This window comes from Dendrobates tinctorius, unplaced genomic scaffold (genome assembly GCF_039654945.1).
Source record: "Dendrobates tinctorius isolate UK_male_01 unplaced genomic scaffold, ASM3965494v1 ptg000104l, whole genome shotgun sequence".
Classification (NCBI taxonomy): Eukaryota; Metazoa; Chordata; class Amphibia; order Anura; family Dendrobatidae; genus Dendrobates; species Dendrobates tinctorius.
This window is the reverse complement of record NW_027361772.1, coordinates 8,788,707-8,803,163: the sequence shown is the minus strand read 5'-3', so window position 1 is coordinate 8,803,163 and position 14,457 is coordinate 8,788,707. Positions and strand designations below refer to the sequence as shown.

Genomic DNA, 14,457 nt, shown 5'->3' with positions numbered 1-14,457 from the left:
CCGATGGCATCAGGTCTCGTCATCCTGTTCGTGACGCCAAGTTGGGTCGCCCTCCCAGGGCCGTGGGGTACTCGGCACCGGGCCGGTATCAGTGGGACGTGTCACAGCGGTGGTGACCCGGACCGTGGCCCTGGGCACCCAAGTAATAAGAAGATGTTGAATGGTGGAATGTAGTTAAATGAATAGTTCGGCAAGGGAGGTGTTAAGCCGACGCTGCAGACAGATACTCCGAGACAGATGGTGTGGTGCAGCAATGATGTTATAGCCCTCCACAGGCAGGGCTGTTGTCCCAGGGCAGTGTAGATGTGGAGACACTTAGATGGTGTAGTGTTTGGCACAGGGGATGTAGCAGTGCCAGGCGGACGGACGCAGGAAGGAATGGAGAACACCAGGGCATGTAGTTCCAAAGCTTTACTCACAGTCTGTAGTGCCCGCTTCTGTGCCGTGTTCTCCGGGTCAGGGACTCAGTCAACCTCCAGGCAAGATAGAATGCTCCCTTCCAACACTTCGCCAACTTATGTGCCTTTTCTGAACGTCTCCTCTATAGCGCCTTTAAGTGTACTTTAAGTACTGTGTTACACTGGAGTTCCTCCTGACAGATGTTCCCAAGAACTCTACTTGCACGGCAGACAGCTGTAGCCTGCTTCGGGGACTCTCTACTCCTGAGTCCTGGCTCTCTATCCGTGTTGCTGTTGTGTCCTCAAGTCTTAGATGGGAGTAGTGCATTTACAGCCCACTACTCCACCGGTGTCTGCTGCAGAACCAATAGTGTCCATACAACCTCGGGGACCGGGCCCCGGCCTTGCGCTTAGAACTTCTAGGCAGGGTTCTTCCTCTAACCCACGTCCTCTGTGTTCCCTTTTACTCCTACGTTCCGTACTTGTCTTTTCCCTTCTATGGAAGCTCAGGCTTCGGTTCAATGTCCTTCTCCTTCTTTCCTTTCCCGTGCCAGCTGGCTCAGATCACTGAGGCAGCTGCAGCACTCCTTCTTCCATCCCTCTTCCAGGGATCCCCACTCCTCTCGAGTGGCTTCCCCTCTCCTACTCAACCTCTGAATTCAACTAAACCTCAATCCTGGAACCGTCCCGCTCTTTTATATGTATTCTAAACTCCACCCACCTCCCAGCATGTCTAGTGTTCCAAGCAGGGAACCACCAAAGGTGCTCTGCCTCTCTCTAAGCAAGGAGCCGCAATGTGGTTTTGCTGAACTACTCTGTTTTGTGGGGTGCGAGTGTTGGAGCGTGGTCTGGAGCCTCCAACTTACCTGGATGGTGGGGCACCGCACCTTAGGAGAAGGTGCAGTACCTCTGTGACTGAGCCTCAGGGGCGCCACATATGCAGGAGTCATTACACAGTATGGGAGCTAATGTGGGGCCAGTGTATGCAGGGGTCATTATACAGTATGGGAGCTAATGCAGGGGCCAATATACAGTGTTAGAGCTAATTTGGGGGCCATTACACAGCCGATGAGCTAATGCAGGGGTCATTGTACAGCATGGGAGCAAATGTAGGGGTCATTATACAGTACAGTTTAAAGGCTACTGCCATCATACAGTATGGGGGCCTATATACAGTGTGGGAGCTACTGTGGGGTCTGTCATAAACTGGGAGTTATATACAGTATGGGAGCTATTGTGAGGGCACAAAACAGACATTCTGCTATGTATAGGGCACAATGGTGGCATTATTATGTGAGGCAGTTAGAGGAGCTCTGCTTTAGTACCACACAGCAGGTACAATAGTAGGGACACATATGGCAGCAGGGGCTCAGCATTGGGGTATCAGGTGCAGTAATAGGGACACATATGGCAGCAGCAGCTCAGTATTGGGGTATCAGGTGCAGTAATAGGGACACACGGCAGCAGGGGCTCAGTATTGGGGTATCAGGTACAATAGTAGGGACACATATGGCAGCAGCGGCTCAGCATTGGGGTATCAGGTGTAGTAATAGGGGCACATATGGCAGCAGCGGCTCAGCATTGGGGTATCAGGTGCAGTAATAGGGACACATATGGCAGCAGGGGCTCAGTATTGCGGTATCAGGTACAATAGTAGGGACACATATGGCAGCAGCGGCTCAGCATTGGGGTATCAGGTGCAGTAAAAGGGACACATGGCAGCAGCGGCTCAGCATTGGGGTATCAGGTGCAGTAATAGGGACACATATCACAGCGGCGGCTCAGCATTGGGGTATCAGGTGCAGTAAAAGGGACACATACGTTAGCAGCGGCTCAGCATTGGGATATCAGGTGCAGTAATAGGGACACATACGGCAGCAGCGGCTCAGCATTGGGATATCAGGTGCAGTAAAAGGGACATATACGGCAGCAGCGGCTCAGCATTGGGATATCAGGTGCAGTAATAGGGACACATACGACAGCAGCGGCTCAGCATTGGGGTATCAGGTGCAGTAAAAGGGACACATACGGCAGCAGCGGCTCAGCATTGGGATATCAGGTGCAGTAATAGGGACACATACGGCAGCAGCAGCTCCGTATTGGGTGAGTAGTTTGTGTAGGTTGGAGATAGAAGGGTACTGGGCTGGAAATGTGAGAAGTCAGATCTGTCTTTGTTGTAATATCTGCAGATGACTCCTGGCTGGAGAAGTCATGCTGGTCTGAGTAATGCTGGAGTCACACATAGCGACTTACCAGCGATCCCGAAAACGATATCAACGTGTCAGGATTGCTGGTAAGTCGCTATGTGATCGCTGGTGAGCTGTCACACAGACAACTTCACCAGCAATCAGCACAGCGACGCCGAGCGCGGCGTCGCTGTGTTCGTTAGTTACCAGCGCGCTGATGCAGGGAGCTGGTAACTAACGCACACATCGGGTATCCAAGGGACGTGCGTCCCTTGGATACCCGATGTGTACGTTAGTTACCAGCTGATCGCTGGTCTCCCGCCTGTCACACGCAGCGATGCGTACTGGCCAGCGGGAGATCAGCGACGAAAGAAAAGTACAGAGGTTTCTTGCAGCGATCAGCGATACCGGCAGGGGTGCCGGTCGCTGATCGCTGTCACACACAGCGATCTCGCTGTTGTGTCACAAAACTTGTGACTCAGCATCGATCTCGCTAGCGAGATCGCTATGTGTGACGGGGCCTTTAGATACAAATGTGAACAATTATCAGAAAGAACGTCACCTGTAAGTTATCGTCTGTAACTGTATAGTAAACTGTTGTATATTCTGCAGGACTGGCATCTACCACTATGAGGTCACCATATGGCGGTAATATCAGTATTGTTTTTGTATAGAGATTTGTTTCAGTTACAGCGCGGTCATCTGCTGAGGCTCCCCTATACTCACGACTAAAGTGTGCCAACCTGAGTTGTAATCAGGGTTACCGGTTAGGGGCCCACTCAGATTTTTCGCCCCCCTAAGCTGAACCCCTAGCTACGCCTCTGTGAAGTAGGATTAGGACTGTGAATTACAAAATGTGAGTCAATAGGACTGTGAGTTACTTTAAAAGATGTGAGTCTATAAACTAATATGTCTGTGTTTTAAAATAATACACACTGGAAAGTGCATTTTTTAATAGTACTTCTTTTTATCAGCATAAATAAAAGTTATATTTTAGAAGTCTTTAGTTAGGGATTATTTGCCTTTGGCAATTTGTTAATTATGTTAGTATAACACTAGGCTGACTTTTTTGAACGGCAATTTTTGTTGTTAACTTCCAGCATACTCAGCACCTTCTTCGCTGTTTGGGGAACTTCACCAGGAAAATGTCGACCTGGTACGATAAGGGTACCATCAGTTTCTGAAGTACTGGGACTCTCACCTTCCTGAGTTCCAAACATTAGGGCCTTGAGGACAACCTCCTAAAACTGAAGGAAGGTATTCATATTGCCTGCACACCAAAACAGCACGGAAGCATTGTACAATGCCATCTGTACAATGTGCACGGACATCTTCTTGTGCCATACTTTAGCTTTTCGCATGGCACTGTATGGTTTGAGGACCTGTCCTGAGAGATTAAGGCTATGTGCACACGTTGCAGATTCACCTGCGGTTTTTTCCACGCGGAACCGCAGGTAAAGTGACCTGCGGTTTTCCTGCGGTTTAGCCTGCGGTTTTGCCCTGCGGTTTCACACCTCTACTATGGTAAAGGTGTGAAACCGCTGCGGAAACCGCCCAAACAATTGACGTGCTGCGGTTTGTAAACCGCAGCAAAACCGCGCGGAAAAAAACGCACCGTTAGCACAACGTTTTTGAAAACCCATAGGGTTTCATTGTACTGTACTTGGTCTGCGGAACTGCTGCGTTTCTGCAGGGCCAAAACCGCTGCGGAAACGCAGCAGTATCCGCACCGTGTGCACAGAGCCTTACACCTCCCATACGAACTTACTATAATCCAGGATACAATCTGGCTTTGTGACTTCTGGTACCTTGGACAGTGACAGGGGAGCTTTCGTCATGGTGTATAGTGGTCAAGAGAAGGACATCCCTCTTGTCCTTGACCACAAGCATGTTGTTGCTACATTAGCCTCTGCTGTCACTCTTTCTCAGCAGTAAAGGGGGTTTTACACTAAGCGATATCGCTAGCAATATCGCTAAAACGTCACTGGTTTTGTGACATTATAACGATATTGCTAGCGATATCGCTATGTGTGATACTTACCAACGACCGGCTCCCCCGCTGTCCATCGCTGATCGCGCGAGAATGTCCGGCTCCATTTCTCGTCGTCAGCTTCCTGCTGGGCTTCCTGCTGTGTGAGACGAACGACGCTGGACGCGGGCGGGAGGACGTCAGGATCGCTGTGTGTGAAAGGTGAGTATCATGCGCTGCGTCGCTGCTGCATCGCTGTGAGATCTTTCTGTGTGACAGCTCACTAGCGATCATTTAGCGATGCACCAGCGATCCTGACCGGGTCGGATCGCTGGTCGGATCGCTGGTGCATCGCTAAATGTAAAAGGGCCTTTACTCAATTTGCGACTTTGAGAGGCCTTTATGATTTCTTCGCATGGTGCCACAAGCAACAGTAGCTCTGACAGAGAGGATCTTGAAGAGTGGAATGCTGGTGTAAAAGCTATCAACATAGAGATGATCAGCGTTATCCAGCCATGGTTGCAGCAATTCCCACACAATTTTCCCACTCACTCTCAGGACAAGGGAGCATTGGTGGGTCAATCTGGGTGTCTCTCCCTTGGTAGACTCTAAATCTATAGGTGTTTCTTGAGGTACTCTTGCACAGCTTGTAGAGTTTAATTCCGTACCTTGCCCTCTTACTGGGCAGGTATTGTCAGTATTTTGGGGGTTGTACGTCTTAGCAAATTTTCTGCTGAAGTGTTCAACTACTTTCCGAATTTTATATAGATGATGAAAGTTACGATCATCTCAGGATCATCTCGGGGAGGACACTGCACATTATCACTATAATGCAACATTTTTGGATTGCTTCAAATTATGTCCTTTTCATGGTCATACTGAAAACTAGTGTTCTGTATAGTATATCAGTACTCCAGTATTGCTGAACCTCTGTTTTTTTTTTACTATGCCCATATCCAGTCCAATGCCCCAAAATGTCATAATTTCTGCTGAACTTACAGGGGTTTTTGTGTGAAAAATTGATGGGCATACAAATTTGTCTGGGACAACATGAGGGCCCATTCACTCTGCCCAATGTTCATAAATGAGTCAGTGGTAGTGATGAGCGAGTATGCTCATTACTCGAGATTTCCGAGCATGCTCGGGTGTTCTCCAAGTACTTGGATGTGCTCGGAGATTTAGTTTGTGTCGCCGCAGCTGCATGATTTGTGGCTGCTAGACAGCCTGAATACATGTGGGGATTTCCTAACAAACAGGCAATCCCTGCATGTATTCAGGCTCTCCAGCAGCTACAAAACATGCAGCTGTGGCGACACAAACTAAATCTCCAAGCACCCCCAAACTACTCAGGGAACACTCGAGTATGCTAGGAATTCTCGAGTAACGAGCATACTCACTCATCACTAGTCAGTGCTCATCTGCAATTTTTTTCTCAACTCGGATCGGGCTGAGAAAAAAAATTGCAGCGTGCTGTGACTGTCTGTGAGAATCGGATCATACGCATCAATGGGTGTGATGAAAAAAAAAAATCGAATGGCGCACGGCCATGCAAGTGTCGTCCGAATTTTACGCACACATCTCAAAGGAAACCCGACGTTTCATCAGCCAAGTACTGTAAATTCACAGCCTGAACTGTCAGAATAGAGTAGATAGAATAGCTAGATAGAAATATGTCAATGAAATATATAATCAGTGCTTTGCCTGTGCAGTTTTCTGTACTTGTATTTAGCTAATAAAAAAATAAATAAAAGAAAAAAATGGCATGGGGTCACCCCTATTTTTAATAGCCAGCTAAGGGAAAGCAGACAGCTGTGAGCTGTTATTATTTTGGGAATGGCCCGATATTAATAGGCTGGGAAGCTCCATGGTCATCAGCTCAAAGCTGTCTACTTAGCCTTTACTGGTTATTAAAAAGGGGGACCCCCCAAAAAAATTGATGTGGGGTCCGCTCTATTTTTAATACCCAACAAAGACTAAGCCGACAGCTACGGGCTGATATTAATAGAATATTTAGAACAGCCATCAGCCATACCAGAAATGAAACACACAAACAAAAGTCCCTATTTTTTTTTAAAAAGCAGTCCCCAAAAATGTCCCCCTTTCCCCCATTTATTACCATGAAAAGGTAATCCACAGGTTCCTCCGTAATACATATGGCGGTCCCACAATGATCCCTGTGTTCTCTGTCCAGTTTATGGAGCCTCGTTCAGAGAATGAAGCTTCATAGATGGGAGCAGCAGCCACTGCCGGGTCTCAAGTTGCACTCAGCGAGACCGACCGCTGTGAACTGAGGAGACGTCAGTAAGGTTACAACGGTTTTCAGCTATTTCAAAAAACTAAGGCAAAGGACAACTCAAGGTCATATTTATTTTAGTAATTATTTCAATTAGGGCTCATTCAAACATCAGTTTTTCACTTACGAGGGCTATTCATGTTTTTCACATATAGCACTTGTATCTGTGAGGTAGTTTGCATGTCCATTTTTTTCCTCAGACCCAGTGGTCCACACAAAAGCATGGAGACTTGTGCGATATTGATCGAAACTCGACAATGAACGTCTATGGGCCCGTGAAAAAAATCGAACAGTACTTGGATGTCACCTGTGTGGTGTTAATTTTCACAGACAGTTTGATAGGAGAAGCTGGGAATACCTCCATTAGTTTTTAGGAAACTGACCCAAAAAATGATAAAAGGATAGGATATTAGATAATACAGAGACTTACTGATTTTATAGTCATGGGCACAGTACTACCAGTCATCGTGTCCGATGTGGACTTCTTGGAATAAAGCCTCCTGAAAACTCTGTTGTACTCTTCTCGTACCTATAAAGGAAAGGTAAGAAGAGCATTCAGTTACCTTCGTTTAGAGACTGCGATCATATAAGGAAAATGTAGGAAATAATGGGTGCTGAACCACCTGGCGGTTGAGCAGACAATGAACTACAAAGATGTAAACTCCCTGGAGACTGTTGCAGATGGTGAAGATGTAAGACGCAACGAGAGACTCAGATCCGAACTGAAAGAGGCCAATGATCCATGTACAGCCGAGTATGAAGAGCTGGGACAAGGCCTTGAATGTCAGAAGGCTGCAGGGAGAGTAAGGATCAAATTATGTAATTCCATATTTTCAGAGTTTATTATAGTGGTTGTCCAATATACAGTAGATAAGAGATTGCCTATTTAAACAATAGATAATAACTATAGGTCGGTGGGAGCCTAACAGCTGAGACTCGAACTGATCAGCAAAATGGGGAACGTTTTTAGAATTGACCAACAGTGCACATGCTGATCCTGTGCTCCAGTCATTCCCTGTGGGGATGCCAGAGAAAGCCAAGATTGGCGCTCAACAGGGGCATAATGATGGCGGTCACAAAGTGTGCGACCGGGCCTGTAGAGTCAGTTGACCAACCAATGTCAGTGCTATTTTCAGCTGAATGTGTATTCTCGGACATACATTCAGCTCAAACGTGTTGCAGTGCAGAGAGGCACCGGCTCTCTGCACCACAAAAGCTATACAGGCTGCAAGCCAATCAGATGGCGGCAGCTGATGTCTCTGTACCAGTTGCGAGTGGTGCATGACATCACTGCCATGTGTTGCCCCATTCACTGAATGTGGAGTAAGATAAGGCTGAGGTTTTCCGCGGTAGCAGAGACAGATGAGAAGAATGGTTTCTTTATGTATATTTTTAAAATGTGTTGTAAAAGAGCACCAGGACTGGGGACATTATTACAGGATAGGGGCCAGGATGGGGAACATTATTACAGGAAGGGGCGTAGTACTACAGGAAAGGGCAAGGATGGGGGAAGGTACTACAGAAAGGGGCCAGAATGGGGGACATTATTATAGGATCAATGACATTATTATAGAAAAGGGTCAAGACAGGGGACATTATTACAGGAAATGACCAGGATGGGTGACATTATTACAGAATGGGGGCCAGGATAGGCAACATTTTTACAGGAGGGAACCAAGATGGGGGGCATTAATGCAGGATAAGGGCCAGGATTTGGTGACATTATCACAACATGGTTGGGGTTAGAAAAGGAGACATTATTGCAGGATGGTTGCCAAGATGGGGAACATTATTACAGTATGGGGGCCAAGATGGGAAACATTATTACAGAAAAGGGGACAGGATGGGCGGACATTATTTCAGGTTGGGGGCCAAGATAGGGGACGTTATTACAGGATGAGGACTGGGACGGGGGACATTATCACAGGATGGGAGACATTATCATAGGACAGGGATCAGGACAGGGAATATTATCACAAGAGGGGGACCAACATGGGAGTCAGTATTACAGGATTAAAGCCAGGATGGGGGACATTATTACAGGACATGGGCTAAGATAGGGGACATTATTACAGGATAGGGGCCATGATGGGGTGCATAATTAAAAGATAGGGGCCAGGACAGAGGAGATTATTACAGGGTTGCATCCGTCTGACAACATGCTGGTAGGAGCCCAGGTCCACATTTTTCACAGGGGCTAAAGGACTCCAGTTACTCCAGTGATGAGAATAATACATCAACATCACGTGTTGACTGTATATGTTTTACTACAGAGTAAAAAGTGAGCCAAAAAAGAGATGAAAACAGTAAAGAAGGTGACTATGATATGTTATCACGGCACCATAATTTTTGTGTTTATATACTGAATGACCATAAATCCAATGTTAATCAAAATTGGAACATCATGACACCTGACATCCAACCTGACATGTTTTTTTGGCTTGGGCTTACCGAGTATGTGTTAGAGTGGAGACATTAGTGTTTAGAGATGACAACTTCTTCTTGAGGAGCCAGAATGTAAGGACTAACAGAACGAAATTAGCCTAATGAAAGAGTCGAAGAGGAAGTAAGTTATCAGGATATAACAGAACGCAGAAGGGTCGGAAGTCAAGAAGGATACCAGATACTCACAGAGATAAACATGCAAACTGGACCAAGGAAACTCCAGACGTGACTAATTTTAAGCCAGCAACTAAAGGGAAAAAAAGAAGACAAACATAACTGGACATTTCTATTTTTTCATTGCTTCATCAGTCTTGTCCGATAATCTTGGGTTCCGAATCTTGGACTATAATGTCGCTGCACAGCCCATGCAGACACTAAAGATTATCCAATTGTCTACCAGGATTATTGGTTTTATTCAACCTGAATTTGACTGGATTCAACTATGGACTTACTGTGTCTCTCCCCCATAACGATCTGGATATAATAATACCGATATAATTGTTATGATGACGGGGATTCCAAACCCAATCAGACAGACAAATGGGAAATTAGAGCGCTGAGAGTTCATATAGTTCAGTGCTTGCAGGTTTCGGACAGTCAAGAAGAGAAGGACGCTTTCCAGAGTCATCCAGCAGAATGCACAGAGGAAGAGAAACTGTAGACTGCCCGCAATCACAGCGCAGAGGATCTGAAATGAAGACAATTAGGGTTAGACTTTATTCACAATTGCATTTCCATTTTTTTGTTTTGTCCTAGAAGAGAAAGATCTGTGGTGTGAGACAGACGGGCCGTTGGTGGCCACCATGCTAGCCATGATTTTACAATAGCAAATGAATAAAGTCTTCAATTCAGATATATACCAAAGACAGTAAAATATAGGGCGTGAGGTTATAATCATCAATGGGCTATGTTCTACTCTGCCCCAAGGTGTGTTTATTAGGAAACCTTGATGAGGAGACCTGGCCTCACTATCCTGACACTTTTCTTATTGAAAAATTAATTTGGCCCTTAAGGCTATTGCCATGAGATGGACGGAAGCAAGAGGCCTGTGGATTTCACAATGGGTCAATATGGTGAATATTGCAGCTTCCTATGAGAGGGTGGTATATGGAAACAGACATGGTCCTCAAAAAATGTATAATGTAAGTCTCCAGGCAATGAAGGGCATTCTCTTATGATTAGAATATGTGAGATGTATTTTATGCTTTTCTTTAAGCCAAAAACCAAACTATCACACAGGTTCATCAATGGAAAAAGTTACAGGTCGCAAAAACAAAAAAATATAGAAACACAAACCCAATTTTTTTTAAATGACATAAAAAACATGTTTGGCATCCCAGTATTCGCTATAATAAGGGAAATCATGTGGCCAGGTCATCTTTGCTGCACAATGAATACTGAAAAATCAAAACTTAAAAAGCAATGGTAATATTCTGTTGTTCTCAAAATTTCATCACACTTGAATCCCCCCCACTCTCATTTTCCGGTGCATTGTATTGTAGATATGGTAAAATCAATGGTCTAATTGGCACTCAGGTGGTGCCATCTTGAATCTATGAGTGCAACAGTAAGTTTACATGCGCTTCAGTAGATATTTGAAGGGTTTCACCTTGCAGGCTGGAGTGAATACTGAAGCATATCAGTGCTCTTTATGCCATTAAACATATTGCATTGTATTAATGAAATAAGAGCAAAAAGCAGCCAACCAAAAGGAGATGAGTTGTAATACCACATACAACCTGTGGACAGGTGTGGCACTGTTTTGGGAAAGAAGCAGTCATGTAGATCCACTTTTAAAGTAACTATAAACAGACTTTAGGTCTAAAGGAAAAGAAACAGGATCTCCCATCAGCTCTAGGAGACCTGCAGTACTTCCTGGAGCCATAATTACCTTATTCTGGGTTTGTTGAAGACCCACCAAAACGAGAAATTGACCCAAGAACAGACATCCACAAAGAACGGTTAGAACGGAGGTGTGAGCGCTTCTCAGAGACCGACAGAGGATGAGGGTAAGAAAAGAGAGACACAAACAGACAAGGGATATACTCAGGCCGATGTGAGAGATCAGTCTTAAGCCAGCGTCCACCTAGAGTTGAGAAAACAAAGGCTTAGAAGTGATGCTGAAGGACATTGTACTTCTTCTGATATGGAAAATTGTACTTCAACAGCCCTGAAATGCAGTCCTGCTATGTAGTATTAGGGCCTATGCACACAGTGCAGATTTGCTCTGCTCAAATTTGTCACAAAACCTTAAGGGTTTCCTGATGCCAGCAAAGAGAATGAAAATACTGAAGTCTCATGCATACGTTGCTTATTTTTGCCTTGCAGATTTGCTGCAGATTTCAATAATGCGTTTTTCCTGTCAAAAGATGCAGAAATTGTGCAGACATTTCTGTAACAAATACATGTGCATATGACCTTTGGTTGGATTAATTATGTGATCATTTTGATATGTCGAGTCTCTTGGCTCAGTGTAGATCATGACCTGTATATGCTACAAAATGTATATTGGTCTGACCTGACATTACAATTGATGAACCATGTACTGTTGGTGGTCCTGGTGATGTATTCCTGTACTGATGGTGGATTAGGTGATGTATTCCTGTACTGATGGTGGATTAGGTGATGTATTGCTGTACTGTTGGTGGTCCTGGTAATGTATTCCTGTACTGTTGGTGGTCCTGGTGATGTATTCCTGTACTGATGGTGGATTAGGTGATGTATTCCTGTACTGTTGGTGGTCCTGGTGATGTATTCCTGTACTGTTGGTGGTCCTGGTGATGTATTCCTGTACTGATGGTGGATTAGGTGATGTATTCCTGTACTGCTGGTGGTTCTGGTGATGTATTCCTGTACTGTTGGTGGTCCTGGTGATGTATTCCTGTACTGATGTGGATCAGGTGATGTATTTGTGTGCTTATGGTGGATTAGGTGATGTATTCCTGTACTGCTGGTGGTCCTGGTGATGTATTCCTGTACTGATGTGGATTAGGTGTTGTATTCCTGTACTGCTGGTGGTTCTGGTGAAGTATTTCTCTACTGAAGAGGGTTGTGATGCTGTGTTTCTATATTGATGGGGATTCTACTGATGTATTTCCATACTGCTGATGGTTCTGGTGATTTCAGCAGCTGGCGCCAGGGAACAGCAAACAGATACACGATGTCACACGGATGCCATATACAGTATGTACATACAGATGGCACACAAACATGGACCACGGATCTCACCAGTACTGGTTTTTCCTGTACAGGAATCACGAGGACATGTGAAGAGGGTCTAACACAGTTCCTTCCAGAGATACATGCAAAATGTTAACTTTTACCTTTCTTTAAAAAGTTGTTTGCATGATTGAAATCTCTGTTATTGTGTTTTCTTTTAAGACAAAAGATGTTAAAGTATCAGTTTTTTCTAAACTGAAACCTCAGTATTCAGGTTAAATTGCCATGTTTGCACTTTGCCATAAATAAATGGCTTTTCGGGTGCGGTTTCGGTCTCTAAAAGGTTTGTCATCACTAGAGTTGAGCGATACCGTCCGATACTTCAAAGTATCGGATCGGAATGGATCGGCCGATCTTTAAAAAAAGCATCGGTATCGCCGATTCCGATACCGGAAGTCCCATTCAAGTCTATGGGACTTCCGGTATCGGAATAAGAAAAACCCTGTTTTTGCCTTGTACAGCCTCTCTGGGGTCTGTACGGGCCTTTCGGGGGGCTGTGCCGGCCTGCCAGGGGGTCTGTGCAGGCTCCGGTGGTCTGTGCCGGCCTGCCGGGGGGCTGTGCCGGCCTGCCGGTGGTCTGTGCAGGCTCCGGTGGGCTGTGCCGGCCTGCCGGGGGGCTGTGCCGGCCTGCCGGTGGTCTGTGCAGACTCCGGGGGGCTGTGCCGGCCTGCCGGGGGGCTGTGCCGGCCTGCCGGGGGGCTGTGCAGGCTTCGGGGGTCTGTGCAGGCATCGTCCGATGGGACTACAAGTCCCATCGGGCGATGCCTGCTACCATGACAGTGATTGACACATTAGCCAATGATGGAACAGTAGTAGTCCCATCATCCGGCTAATGTGTTAAATGTTAAAAAAAAAAAAAAAAAAAAAAAATACTACATACATACTACATGCATGCTACATACATACTACATGCTACATACATACTACATGCTACATACGTACCACATACATACTACATACATGCTACATGCTACATACATACTACATATATACTACATGCATGCTACATACATACTGCATGCTACATGCATGCTACATACATACTACATACATACTACATGCTACATACATACCACATATATACTACATACATACAATACATTCATACAATACATACATAGACATACAGTACATATAACATAGAGTAACATACTTACCAATACTTGTCACATTGTTCCCCGAAGCCATTGTCTTTTCCGGAATAAATATTAACATAACAAACCACAAAAATACTCACCCACGATCCGAAGCAGTCCACGAGTGTGTCCCACGACGATCTTGGGTAGAGAACTGCAGCATCAGATGATGCTGCCGTTCTCTACGGGCTGCAGGAATCCAATGACGGAAGGTAGGTATCCTTCCGCACTGTATTCCTCCGCCACTTAAAAAAAAAAAAGTCCCTAGTCTCACTTTATGCCATTGCTGCGTGGGAAATTCGTCGTGGGACACACTCGTGGACTGCTTCGGATCGTGGGTGAGTATTTTTGTGGTTTGTTATGTTAATATTTATTCCGGAAAAGACAATGGCTTCGGGGAACAATGTGACAAGTATTGGTAAGTATGTTACTCTATGTTACATGTACTGTATGTCTATGTATGTATTGTATGAATGTATTGTATGTATGTAGTATATATGTGGTATGTATGTAGCATGTAGTATGTATGTAGTATGTATGTAGCATGCATGTAGCATGCAGTATGTATGTAGCATGCATGTAGTATATATGTAGTATGTATGTAGCATGCATGTAGTATATATGTAGTATGTATGTAGCATGTAGTATGTATGTAGTATGTATGTGGTATGTATGTAGCATGTAGTATGTATGTAGCATGCATGTAGCATGCATGTAGTATGTATGTAGCATGCATGTAGTATGTATGTAGCATGCATGTAGTATGTATGTAGCCTGCATGTAGTATGTATGTAGTATGTATGTAGTATGT

At 45.1% G+C, this 14,457-nt stretch overlaps 1 protein-coding gene across 2 annotated transcripts in view; it reads right to left on the bottom strand.

Moving 5' to 3' along the window:
• Positions 1–14,457, bottom strand: part of LOC141100321 (adhesion G protein-coupled receptor E3-like) — a 119,201-nt gene that overhangs the window by 14,508 nt on the left and 90,236 nt on the right. For both annotated transcript variants that reach the window (XM_073588712.1, XM_073588713.1), the window contains 6 exons: positions 11,183–11,377; positions 9,744–9,979; positions 9,478–9,538; positions 9,298–9,389; positions 7,470–7,638; positions 7,277–7,375 (listed from right to left, as the gene is read on the bottom strand). In XM_073588712.1, coding sequence (XP_073444813.1) covers positions 7,277–7,375; positions 7,470–7,638; positions 9,298–9,389; positions 9,478–9,538; positions 9,744–9,979; positions 11,183–11,377 — 852 coding nt within the window. The remainder of the gene's footprint in view (positions 1–7,276; positions 7,376–7,469; positions 7,639–9,297; positions 9,390–9,477; positions 9,539–9,743; positions 9,980–11,182; positions 11,378–14,457) is intronic.